The sequence below is a fragment of the Sinohyriopsis cumingii genome, chromosome 5, assembly GCF_028554795.1.
Source record: "Sinohyriopsis cumingii isolate HCF-2022 chromosome 5, ASM2855479v2, whole genome shotgun sequence".
NCBI lineage: Eukaryota > Metazoa > Mollusca > Bivalvia > Unionida > Unionidae > Sinohyriopsis > Sinohyriopsis cumingii.
The window spans coordinates 27683719-27697733 of record NC_142965.1 but is presented as its reverse complement, the minus strand read 5'-3'; the positions used below and the strand labels follow the sequence as shown (position 1 = coordinate 27697733).

General features: G+C 35.0%; 1 protein-coding gene across 6 annotated transcripts in view; it reads left to right on the top strand.

The window, feature by feature from the left end:
- The window catches only part of LOC149798842 (LIM and senescent cell antigen-like-containing domain protein 1), a 116170-nt gene that overhangs the window by 53752 nt on the left and 48403 nt on the right, over positions 1–14015 (top strand). For all 6 annotated transcript variants that reach the window (XM_089957742.1, XM_089957741.1, XM_089957740.1 and 3 more), the window contains 2 exons: positions 6690–6756; positions 12771–12891. In XM_089957742.1, coding sequence (XP_089813868.1) covers positions 6690–6756; positions 12771–12891 — 188 coding nt within the window. The remainder of the gene's footprint in view (positions 1–6689; positions 6757–12770; positions 12892–14015) is intronic.

Sequence of the window (14015 nt, the reverse complement as noted above, 5' to 3'; positions counted from 1 at the left end):
TGATTTCTTATTAAAAGTTAATAATTTCATAATGTAGATTCAAATTTTCAGGTCATATCAACCGTTTTTGATGATAAAACTAGCAATATACATGTATCAAGGTTTCAGTTACCAATTTTGATAGCGATTTTCTTCATATTCAACAAATAGGAGTCAAATTTTTGGTACTTTCTAGTATAAAAAAATGGGATCCACAACTGAATCCAAGTTATAAGCAGGTTTGAGAGTTATCAGGGTGCGAGTTATCGAGAGTTTGGTGTATTTTGATGACTTCCTGATCCACAGTGTTCAGGTACTGTTCCATTGTTGGTCCACAGTAACTTGGTTGGGTCTTCTACCTAACCTTGGGAAATCAGAACTTATTCCATCTCTGGACTTTGTTTACATGGGGATAATTTCCCTTTTACATTTCTCCTATACTGGACCGCAGAGCATGAGTAGTGGACACCTTCATCCTCGAGTGAAATCAGCTTTTCACACATGTCCTCACACTGTTCCACCGTCTGCTTCCTCATGTTTTGCAAAAAATCAAAACTTAACTTCTCAGGTTATTTTTGTCAACCCACTGTGGTCTCAGTGATTGTGGTTCAGTGATCCTTTTGACCTGTTGATACGTTGACCCAGGTCTCTACATAACAGGGATCCCTTCTCCACCACAGTCCCTTAGGTACTTGACCTTCATGCTTGGCTTTTCTCAGGCAGTCTCTCTTCCAGAATAAAACCTGTTTCGGGGCCGTGATGATATTCAGGCCAGGAGAGCTTCTACATCCAAGACATGTGATGTAAGATTTAGGATCTTTGTCATTGGTGCAAATGATAAACATTCATTCTAGTTGTCCCTCTTACTTCTGTTGCTGATATCCTATTGTTCATGGTTGAGAACAAAAGATGTTCAGTATCCACTATCACAGGCTATAGAGCTGCCATTACAACAGACTTAAATTCTCTCAGGGCACTGATTCACACAGACCTGTTTCTATCTTATACCCAGATGGAATCTTTCTTGTATTTAATGGTTTTGAACCAAAACTCCCTATGAACCATTGAGTGAGGCCTCCTTTCAGGACCTCACATTCAAGACATTATTTCCTGATTATTGATACAGGCTGTCTCCAGATCAATGGAAATTATGATTACATTTCTCTCCTTAGCCAACTGGGATTTTCAGCAAAAAAGTTAATTACCTTCTGTAGCTTAGCTATCTGTATAGGACACCTGTCTCAGTCGGTTCTGTGCTAGAAATGATCAGGATAAAATATTATGAACAATGAGGGCCTTGTTTCTATCTTTAGACCTCCAAAGGAGAAAGGAAGGATAGGACAATTTGTTGATGCCTCATGGGCCTACCTTAATCACTCCTCCTTGGAGGATATGAAGCCTCTCTGTCTCACTTGACAGTTTATCTGGTGAATTTTAATCCAACAGTGACCTGTTGCAGAAAAATGAGAATAATTTTACACTGAAGATAAAAAAACAACCTAATGTTTTTTGTAGAAAGCATGCATTTGAGATTTTGACTGCAGCAATCAGGTTAATTCCTAATGCAAATGGTGGCTTTTATACTGAACCAACACTGCCACCAACTGTCTTTTTTACATTCATTTTTGACAGCAAAGAGCTATTTTGAATATTTTCCTGCGACAAGGCAGCTTAAAAAATCAGTATGTGCCTTATGGATGAATAAAGTTCACTAGTACTATAAAAAATTAGCATACATGTCATCACCCCTCAACCATCTTGATTTTTTATATTTATTTCTGTAGCAGACATATGTAAATACATAAGCCATGTTGGCTGTTCATTTGTAGCCCAAGTTATGCATTTGATCTCCAGTGCTAGTCTAACTGTGACAGGCAGTCACCAAACAAGCCAGCCCATTTTCAAGCCTAACTCAAAGTAAATCTAAACCACATTACGGATTTAGCTTCTGTGTGAATTTATAAATGCTAGGCTTATGATAATTAGGTTCATGCCTTCTGCCTTCAAAATTAGGGAGGTATCAAAATATGAAACTATGCAGTGAGACCTGAAGGTAGGATGGAAATGCCTTCATGATAAAGGCAACACTTTGGCATTTCCATACTACCTTTGCCTTTTACTGCCATTCATGGGCACAACAAAGCATGAGAATATTTTCCTGGGAAGTATCATTGTGGCACATCATGTGGCCTAGAGAAACACCAACATTCAATAAGATGGACTGTTCCCTCAACAGTGAGTACATTCCATTTCTCTGTTTTGATTAGTTAAATTAAATGAGAGTATAGGCCTACCCACCTGACAAATTCAGTTGCACAGTAGCCATGTTTATGTTATTTCTGCTATTAGAATGTAGTTTATTGATGGGGGGAAAATAAAACTAGTTTTAAATATGCAATACCTACCTGCTGCTATTGCCAAATGCTCACCTCATTGTCTTGGTGGATTACTATTTCTATGATATACATTGAGGGGTGTACAAGTGGGTTGTGTCCTAGTGACATTTCTCCACTCTGTCATGATGTATTCAGTTCCAACTGAAGGTGATTTTTCAGAATGAAAGTAAAGCTGCACAATAATGACAGGTAAGTATTGCATAATTTAAATTTGTTTTACCCTTCCCAAATATAATACATGTCTGATAAAGAAAGAATTACATTTAAACATCTTTTACATGTTTATATAGCATGGTGTCAAGTCACAATAGATGAACAGGTTTAAAGGAGAGGATTATTGCTAAGTCATTGTGATGAAAAGGAGATGTACTAATAACCCCAAAAATTGACTGTTTGAATGATGAGAGAAATTTAGTATCATCTGACAGTCAACATAGATTTCATATTTTACAACATTTCATTTTCATAAAGTAGTAATGAAGAGAAAAATACTGATTTAGATCTTGTTTTTAATTTCGTGGGTACTTTTGTATAATAATATGTAAATGTTTTGCTGTTTGGATTGATGTGAAATGGGCCATGTTGAAGAGAGGATGACTGAAACAAAAGTAAGATCGAATTGTGTTATTTTAAAATTGTTGGACATTATTTACAACATTACCGGTAATAAAGATTTCATAGTTGATAATTATCTTGAGAAATGCAGTTGACTAAATTCCTACTTGAAAATGGGCCTTTCTGTCATTTATCAATAATCAGAAACATTGGCCTTACCATACCTATGTCATTGGTCATTTTGTAGATATTTTACGAGACCCTCCAAAACATAATTCTCAAGAAATCAAATCTATTTTCTTTGAATATGTATGGAGTGAAAAAGCAGATGGCTTGCAAAAGTTGAACATTATTCAAGTAAGGATTTAATATTAAATTAATGAAACTCGTTGAATAATGTCCAGCTTTTGCTTGCTAAGGCTTGCAAAAGCTGAACATTATTCAACTCGTTTCATCAGTTGAGTATTAAATCATTACCCTTTTGAGATCCTCTATGTATTACACAACCTTCCCCGATCTCTAAACTGTCAAACTTTCATAAGAAAACTAACATTGATCTTGAATTCCCTGAAAATATTCTGCATGTTTCATAATACTAATCCATTTGAGACAACAAATAGGAAAATAATTTGCCACTTGAATATCACTGACTGTATGAAGGAATAAATAGTTTCCATGATTATCAGGCCAAGAGTGTAATGCAAAACAATGTTGACATAAAGAACTGTACAAGTACATATAGCAAATGTTTATTTGTCATGTTTCCCACTTGATTCTTGGAATTTATATATATATACACACCAGTAAGTGTGAAATAAGAACAAGATCTTAATTGGTGCTTTATTTTAATTTTGAAGTGTTATTACTACATGAACATGATATTGTCATGATATATAAGAGCAAATAACTTTGGTGTATCCGGTAACTATATAATATGGTACCATGAGAAACAAATGGTTAAATAATAAAATACAAATTACATGATTGTCTGACATGCACTTAAGCCACTTTGTGAACAAATCGACTTTCAAGGCACTCCATGGAAGTTTATACTTCGCATGAAATGCCTTGAAATGTTGATCAGAAAGCTGGGGTCTTGTTAATCTTCATCATGGAGAAACACAGTTTGATACAGTGTCTCATGATCTTCTAAATTTACAACCTAAATTTGTGTGATTAGAATTAAAAATGACCTTTGGAACATGTCCCATCATGGTATGGTTGCATGGTGACCATATTGTACAACAGAAAGTGCACATACACAACTGATATGTGCCCAAATGCAGTTTTTACCATTAATGACCAATCCAAGAGGCTCAACACCACTCGGGTGGCCTAGTGGTTAGAGCATATGCCTCGGATGCGGGAGGTCGTGGGTTCGATTTCCGGCTGAGTCATACCAAAGACTTACAAAAATGGTACTAACAGCTGCCTCGCTTGGCACTCAGCATTAAGAGGTTAGTGTTATGACTGGTCGGCTTGGTGTCAGGATAATGTGACTGGATGAGACATCATGCTACATGTCTGTGGCATGATGCCCCAGTGCTAGACATAACTATAAACTGTCATACTGCAGACATCGTAGTGATATGACTGCAGAATTGTTAATGCTACATTAAAAATCCAGATCACACACAGACACACACACACACACACACACAAAGAGGCTCACAAGTTAAGGTAGAGATAAAAATGGGGAAACACAGGGATGCATGTTTTACACAATTCGTTTTTAGCTCTACTGGTCATGGATCTGTTGTACATCATTGGACATCTGTCTGTTACTACAAGATTGTTATTGCTACTCCACCTACACTACCTGGAGAATTGCATTTAAACTTTGAATACACATTCTTCCCAAGTCTAGTTCAATCTCAGTGAACATGGTACTACTGGTATTCGGACATCCACTATGGCTTTCACAGCAGCCATTTTGAAAATCTTGTCATTGCTACTCTTAATAGATTGCAGGATTTGCACTAAAAGTCTTCTCATTATATCTAGGTGCTAATTGTGCTGATCTCCTGTCTAATATGGCCACCTTCGTAACCATCTTAAAAATGTTGTTATCACTTGTCCAGAAAAATGGAAGGTTATATTGGCATGAGGCTTTACCAGAAAACTTCTTGTGTTGTCTAGTTGATCCTAAATGAATTGATGCCACCAGGATAGCCAATATGGCCACCATAGTGGCTGTCTTGAAAATCTTGTTACTCCACCTGCATGAATAGCCGTCACTTACAAACTTCTTAGGGGGCCCCAAGTGGCCGAGTGGTCTAAAGCGCTCTCTGTTACGGATCACTGCCATCTCACCTCTGTCTGCGCAGGTTCGAGTCTCAGATTCAACCAATGTGGGTATGTGAGAAAGCTTGCCAGTAGCTTCTCGTGGGTCTGTGGTTCTTTCCGAGGTTTTCCCGGGTTCTTCCTCCACCATTAATACTGGCCGTCATGTATAGCCTATTGTGTGCTGAAAAATGGCGTTAAACCCAACAACAACAACAACAACAAACTTCTTACAATGTCTAGTTTGATCTAAAGAAAAATGGTGTGAATCAGAAAATGGTTTTATTGTGGCTTCTCCAGAGTGGAAAGTCATATCAGCATGGGGTTTTCACTGGAAGACTTCTTATGGTGTCTAATTGGTCTTAAATGAAAATGGTGCCCATCAGACATCTTGTATGGCAGCCATCTTTAAAACCTTGTTCTTGATTCTCTTCATAATTGGAATTTCATATTGAAGACTAATTATTATGTCTAGTTAGAATTGAATGAAACTGGTACTGATTTGACCTCAAATATGATGGGCACAATGAACATATTGAAAATATGGTCACTAATTCTTCTGAATGGATGGCCATATCAACATGAGGTTTCCACCAAAAGTCTTCTAATGGTGTCGAGTATGTCCTAAAAAATGATAATGGTACCAGTCCTTATCTAATATGGTTGCCATTGTCTTATTTGAAAATCTTATCACTAAAGAATATAAAAGATGGTTTCAACACTCAACAGTTTTAAAGAAGAAATGGTCTTGTCTTGAATTCCTGGAAAATATTTGTGGACAGTAGAATGTCATTCCCTTAGAGGGATTCATGTTTTTTCCAAGGTGATCTATTTGCATCAGCAGTCATCACCAGCTACAGGTTTACAAGAAAATTCATATCTCTAAAGATACTGAAATATAAAATTCAACAGTAAACGCCAGGAGAAATGGGTTGAAGCTATTCTTAGGTGAATGTTTTTGTATATTGCTATAGCTCTTGTTTCTGTACATGAACTTCCATTAGATATATGTTCACAAAAGTAAGTAGAGTCCATCTAGGAAATTGGAGTCCACATGGTCATGTGTCAAGTTCATAAGGATAGGATGGTAAAAGTTTTTGTCAGTGGTTTGATTTCATATTTCTATGGAGATGTTATGTTTTCACTGAGATATTATCATCTGATTTTGAACAGAAGTTTGCAATAGAGCAACATACCTTGGGATGAAAGATCAAAAGTGGAGATAGCATGTTACATGTTCAAAGATAATTTTTTTAAAATGTTGATAAATGTAAATAAATTGTTTAAATTTAAAAAAAAAATGACATTAGGAAGTTATCATCAGTCATTTGTGCTATTTTCTGTGTCATATTTAGAAGCTCTTATCAAGTTTCCTTGTTTTCTTATTGTTGTTCTTGACATGCTTGGGTAATTCAGTGTTCATATGCTATTACTTTATCACAATAATTCATTTATCTTGTTTATTTCCTTTACCAGTTTGAGGGTAGAAAATACTGTGAGCATGACTTCCATGTGCTGTTTGCCCCATGCTGTGGCAAATGTGGTAAGTTCTTACACAGTTGATACTGTACATGGCAGATTCAAGTCTTTCACTTGTACAGCTATTGTCAGATACCTTGAAGTTGAATCTGATTAATAGATGATACATTTTACATATGTTTGGTAGATATAAAAATGAAATGAGTGACAATACAGAATGTTTTCACTTCAAGAGTTAAATATTTACTACATATCTACAAAAAAAGAGACTTATTATATATTTGAAGATGGTCAACTTTCATGGGTTTTCTGCTCATTGTGCCAAAGCAGTTAACACAATAGTTACATAAAATTTATTTCCACACCAGTTTGAAAAGGTTCCATACTTTTACAATAATTTAGGAGATAGGCATTTTACAACTTTCTCTCATATAATCTTTATATTGTGACTGTTGTATAATTATTGTTTTCATAGGAAAATGATTGGGGTTGGGTCTGGTTTGGTATTTTATGACACTGGAACAAAAGTAGTTAATTAAGTGCCTAGGCTTGCCATAGGACACACCACAGTAGCATACATACGCATATCACATGGTAGGATTTGAATCTGCCATCCTTTGGTAATGACTCCGACATACTAACCACTGAACCATGATGGCTACTTAGAAAATATAAAACAGTTTTATGTTCATTTCATTAACATGCAGATTAATGCAGTAAGCATTGTTTGGGGCGAGGATAATATTGTCACAATGATGGATTTGACAGTCATCAGAGTGTACTGTCTTTCAAATAAAGATTTTAATGACATGTACATGTATGCAGCAGTATAATAAGAGGTAAAACACGTACAGCAGATAATTGCAGAGCAGATCTATTTCCTAATGGGAAAAAGTAGTTTCAGAGGTGATATCACCCAATGTGACAGCATCAGTTTTTCTAACACTAGTTACATTCTGTAATGTGCCACTGTGGCAAGATTGTTTTTTTTCTCACTGGTCTATTCTACAATGCAATCCAACATTGTTTTTTCTCTCTATAATGCAATCCAACATTGTTTTTTCTCTCTATAATGCAATCCAACATTGTTTTTTCCTCAGGTCTATTCTACAATGCAATCCAACATTGTTTTTTCTCACTTGCCTATTCTATAATGCAATCCAACATTGTTTTTTCTCACTTGCTTATTCTATAATGCAATCCAACATTGTTTTTGTCTCACTTGTCTATTCTGTAATGCAGTCACAGATTGTTTTTTTTTCTCACTGGTCTATTCTATAATGCAATCCAACATTGTTTTTTCTCACTTGCCTATTCTATAATGCAATCCAACATTGTTTTTTCTCACTTGCCTATTCTATAATGCAATCCAACATTGTTTTTTCTCACTTGCCTGTTTTAGAATGCAATCCAACATTGTTTTTTCTCACAGGTCTATTCTACAATGCAATCCAACATTGTTTTTTCTCACTGGTCTATTCTACTGTGACGTTTGCATGCATTGGGGTGGGGTTCTTCCAATATAATTTAATTAAATTATGATGAAAGTTCCACCCTGGCTCGTGAGGTTAGAAAGTTAAATTAGTGACGAGGTAGATTTACAGCTCTGAGCCCCCAGTCAGCAATGCCCACGGTTAAATTATAGAGAACACGAAGATGAAATTCAATCAATAACAATTTAATAAATTTGATAAATTAAAACGATAACTTCCAATCACTCGTCTTTCCCTTGACCAAGTGACAGCCTAATTCATCCCGTGATTTACAGTGTGAGTTCAATTTTCCCCCGTCCTTGCATCTACTCATCTCTTTCTTTCCTGCTAATTCCTTCCTTCTTTCCGTTCCTCTAACTCCTCCTTCGACTCCGTTTCCCTCTCTACTATCTCCTCCTCCAATTTCGCTCCCAGGCTCCAACTTCTCCTGACTTCTTTCTTCTCCTTTCCTCCGTCTCTCTATCTGAGACTATGGGACCAAACTGTAACTGGTCTGTCCCTCAAAGCTTCCTGTGAAAAACCACAAGGCGTTAACATATGTTTTATCGAATCTCACCTCACACTATATCGACAATTAATCATCAGATAAGCTATCACGGTTTCGGTCACACATGCGTACACATCGAAATTCCCACACACTTCTTGCAGGGTAAACAATGGTGTAATAACACGGTATCAGCGAATTGTCATACAGACATCAATACATTGTGTCAGACAGTATATACACATATATATTTAATCTCATCGTACTACAATCTGACAACAATCAGACGCATGTCTGTACATTACACAAATATTCAACAATGGCAAAATCTATAATCATATGAACACGTGTTAGTCTGCTATAAAATACCCACATAGCGAATTACAATATTAACTCTTACGACGGCTAGCAAGCTATATAATTCTTTACAAATATCAACTCATTTCTTCAAAATATGCAAATATATTAACAAAACAAAGTAATTCTTCGTACTACGATTCTAGTAATAATAAAGTATACATATGACCTACAATTAAAATGCAGTCGCATTCCACAAAGACCGAACAAATATCCCACTGACCTTATTTGAAGCTCTCTGTACTTAGAATTTCCTGCTCTAAGATTTTCCCGCCAATAACGAATGGCTATTCAGAGTTATGCTAACCTCCACTCTGGGTAATTTCTCTTAGCGAACTAACTCTTGCCGGAAGACGTGGAGATATCATTCTACCCAAAACAAGGTCTCTCCCCTATCTCGATTCTGATTGAGTGGCGCTGTGACCCTGTCCAGTCGTCTTAGCGGCCAGTTCAACCTGTCTGTCCGTCTGCAGGGAAAAGAAGTTAAGACACTCCCACTTCTTCAGGCAACTTCTTTTGATCTTGGACAAACATTTCCACACCTAGGTGATAATTGGCTATCTGTGACTTCGCAACTCCGAGGTCCGGCTCTCCACTTCTAGCTACGGCAATCTTACGTAATGGATTAGTGCTAGCCTGCGGCAGTGTTTAACATCAAACAATGGCTTGTCAGAATTACTTTGATTATACATGTTTCAACTGGGGCTACTCTGGGTCAGGGTAAACATGACATCTACAATGCAATCCAACATTGTTTTTTCTCACTGGTCTATTCTATAATGCAATTTAGTTATTTTTTTTTAATCTCATTGACAACATAGTTTCTTCAGGCTACATGTAGATAGTTACATCTTAGCCAACAATGAAGGCCCTTTCTGAACAGTGTAGTTGGAAGTAGGAATGCCAATTTTTTTAAATAGAATATTAGTCTTTCCATATAAATGACTACATAATGTAAAGATTATTTTCAACTGGTTAAATGTATATTAGAGATATAATTAGTATAAGAATTAGACTGTTGCTGTCAGGTTTTGCTGTAGCTATTAAACTTGATTTAATATATGTACAGATATGTTTGACACATCTTTATTTGAATGGAATCAAAACAAGAAAACCACCCATCAGTTATCCTAAATGTGTCTTATACTAGGAGTATTACAATAATGTATAGCCCTTCATATTGATAGGTCTGTCTGAATTGTCTCTGCTTAGTTTTTACTTTGTTTATGGTATAAAATAGTGAAATGCAGCTTGCATGCCTTTTGTCACTATTTACCAGGTGATTAATTGATTGGTGAGTGCTTGAATGCATTCACCATAGAATAGAGACTAGTTCAGATATGATACTCATCACAGTCATACTTAGGCCCAAATGTATTGAGCCAAAATGTTTGTTGTCTTACTAAACTGACACAACTTGGTATAAATTGAAACACTTCAAAAGAAATATCCTTAGGCAAACTATGCTTAGTTGTAAAATTCTAGCTTATATTAATAAAACATTGCACTTTATGCGTATGTTTTTTTCTCTCAATAGAATTCAGATTAAGTAAAACCTGTCATTAGCAGCCATCAATGGGAAAAAGCCAAACTGGCCAAGGCATACATGTGACCTCTGTATGCAGGTTCACCTTTCAAATATGGTTTTTGAATAAATGCTGTTGTTCTTATTACTGCTGTTGTTGTTGTTATTATTGTTATTATTATTATTATTATTATTATTATTATTATTCCATTAACAAATTAAGTTCAGTGCACTATTGAACAGAATAAAAGAAAATGTATATTTTGTTCTTTACCAAATTTAAGTTCCAGACAAGATTACTGTATCCTGCTGACTTTAATTCATCCTATAAATTAAATCACCTCTGACCCTTACAAAGAATTGACAGTTTTTTTGTTTTGTGCATCATGACAAAACACTTACTTTGCTACTAATTGACAGCATACATACCACTGTGAAACAGGATTGGCTAATTCTTACATAGTATAGATTCCTGGTATAAGGAAAATGGTATGAAAGTAAAAAGAGACTAAAGTATTAATGATTAATAGTTAGCATAAGAGAGCAGAATTGGAAAATAACTTCTTGAATGTTAAAGGAAATTTTTCTACAAGGTTACCCATGAGAAAATTCTTGGGGTTTTGGTTAACAACAATTTGCAATGGAACGAACATAGTTAAGTCATATGTCACAACGTCACTTCATATCTGAGGTTATATAGCAGGATAAGACCATAGCTATCAACTGAACATAGGTTAATATATTACAGAAGTTATGTACAGCCATACATAGACTACTTTAGCACTTACAACAAGAATATTTGCAAATTATTCTGCTTCCCAAAACGAACTTGGAGAAATGCTAGAAAATACAGCAACACTCCCAATTTAAGATGAATTTCAGCTAACCACCATTCCATGCCAATAAAATTTCTAATTATGTCTGCTTTGTCCTAGTTGAAACTGGTGCAAGTTTGACATCCAATACGTCTATCACAATAGCTAATTTGAAAATCTTGTTACTGCTGAAGAATGTCAGAGATGGTTTTAACACATGGCAGTTAAAAGGAAGAAATGGTCTTTTTTTCCTGGATATTCTTTTTGCCCAGTAGAGTGTCAGTCCCTTCGAGGGACCCTTGCAGTTGTTGATTTAAGGTTGTTAGTGATAACAGCCTGGGTATAATAGATTTAAGGTTGTTAGTGATAACAGCCTGGGTATGATAGATTTAAGGTTGTTAGTGATAACAACCTGGGTATAATAGATTTAAGGTTGTTAGTGATAACAGTCTGGGTATAATAGATTTAAGGTTGTTAGTGATAATAGTCTGGGTATAATAGATTTAAGGTTGTTAGTGATAATAGTCTGGGTATAATAGATTTAAGGTTGTTAGTGATAATAGTCTGGGTACAATAGATTTAAGGTTGTTAATGATAATAGTCTGGGTATAATAGATTTAAGGTTGTTAATGATAACAGCCTGGGTATAATAGATTTAAGGTTGTTAGTGATAATAGTCTGGGTATAATAGATTTAAGGTTGTTAGTGATAATAGTCTGGGTATAATAGATAGATTTAAGGTTGTTAGTGATAATAGTCTGGGTATAATAGATAGATTTAAGGTTGTTAGTGATAATAGCCTGGGTATAATAGATAGATTTAAAGTTGTTAGTGATAATAGTCTGGGTATAATAGATAGATTTAAGGTTGTTAGTGATAATAGTCTGGGTATAATAGATAGATTTAAGGTTGTTAGTGATAATAGTCTGGGTATAATAGATTTAAAGTTGTTAGTGATATAATAGATTTAAGGACATTTTGTGACTTTGTTGCTGTTATAAATTGAGGTTTGCAGATAATAATAATGTTTGTAAAGTTAATGTTCTCGAAATCTTAAAATTGCTGATTATTACCCTTTTCTAATAAATTGTAGCCAGTTTTATCAAGAAATTCCATTTTAATGTTATTCTCTATCTACATGTGTTATTATTTTCATGTCACAGTTGCATCATTATTTCTAATAGTTTGTCATGGATTTTTCTGCCACAAAATATGAAGTTGAACCAATTTGAAAGCACTTGACATTACAGATACATTAAAACTCCTGATTAGAATTTAATTTTGTGTATTTTATTCTTGTCATAATACATCACATTATTTAATTATCAGATATTTAATGAATTTAAGTAAAACTCCATACTTGTTATTGAATAATGCATACAGTTTTGCTCTCTTTTCTTTCAGGAGAATTTGTTGTAGGTAGGGTGATTAAGGCCATGAACAACAGCTGGCATCCAGACTGCTTCCGATGTGAGATTTGCATTGGACCCCTGGCTGACTCTGGATTTGTGAAGAATGCTGGAAGGTACATCAGAATAAAACCCTTTCAGTTACAAAACGTTTTCATATAAAGTGCTCCCCCTCTTAACCGGACACTGCTTCTTCCATGGGAATGTGACTATATAAGAGAGTTGCCTTTGCCGAATGGGGATGATACTTGTGGGAAGTATGTGTATGTAGTAAGAAAGCCACATGTAACTTCAAAGCTTTTAATCACTTTATTTACATAAGAACACTGTTTAATAAAAGGTTCTTAAGAAAAAATTTATTTCCAGTGAACTTAACGTTAATAGTTAATGATTCTTAAATGTAAAGTGTGAGTGGGATATTGTTGACACATGCCTTGCAAAACCATTAAAAAACATAATGTAAATTTGGTACGAACTGCACTTGGCATCTAGAATAATTTTCTTTCCATTTACTTCATTTTCATACAGCAGCAGAATATTGACCTTGTCAGTTATGATGTTGTTTATTTGAGTCTTTCCAACATCAAATTTTTCAGCAAGAACTCTTGAGCACTCCCAGTTGCTGTTGAGTAGAATAACTTTAACTTTTTCTTCTGAAGTGATAAGTTTCCATTTACTTGATAACATGCTAAAGTTTTATGACAGTTTATTCCTTTGTTGCTAATTATACAGTGCTGCAATTTAATCATGTAGACAAACCTTTTGTAGAGTGGACGAAATTGACTAGTTTATTAAGGAAGTGATACTTGTACTGTCACCTGATTTTTCAATCCTAGTCTGGTAGACTGGCTTGTTCAGGGTTAATTTCTCTTTTTATGTGAGTCTACAAAATTTATATTTAGCCTTTGTTGACTGTGATAATTGTTATAATCTTGACAATTATGTCCAGTCATAATCATCAAAAGAGAAGCAATCAATAGCCATGTGAAGTCCAAAACATTGTCACAACATTGTTGAGCCCATTTCCTGTAACTGTTGGCATTAATAATGATGTAATGTTAACCATAGTGGTATGTGTTATATTATACTTGAGCTTACATTTCTTTTAGTAACGAAAACTTGACATAGGGAAACAAACATTGGTGGAGATAATTGGGTTACTTATATTAATTGTATTTATATGGGTTTAATATTGGTTCTTGATATGTATCAAAATAAAATGTGGCTACTTGTGAGAGGT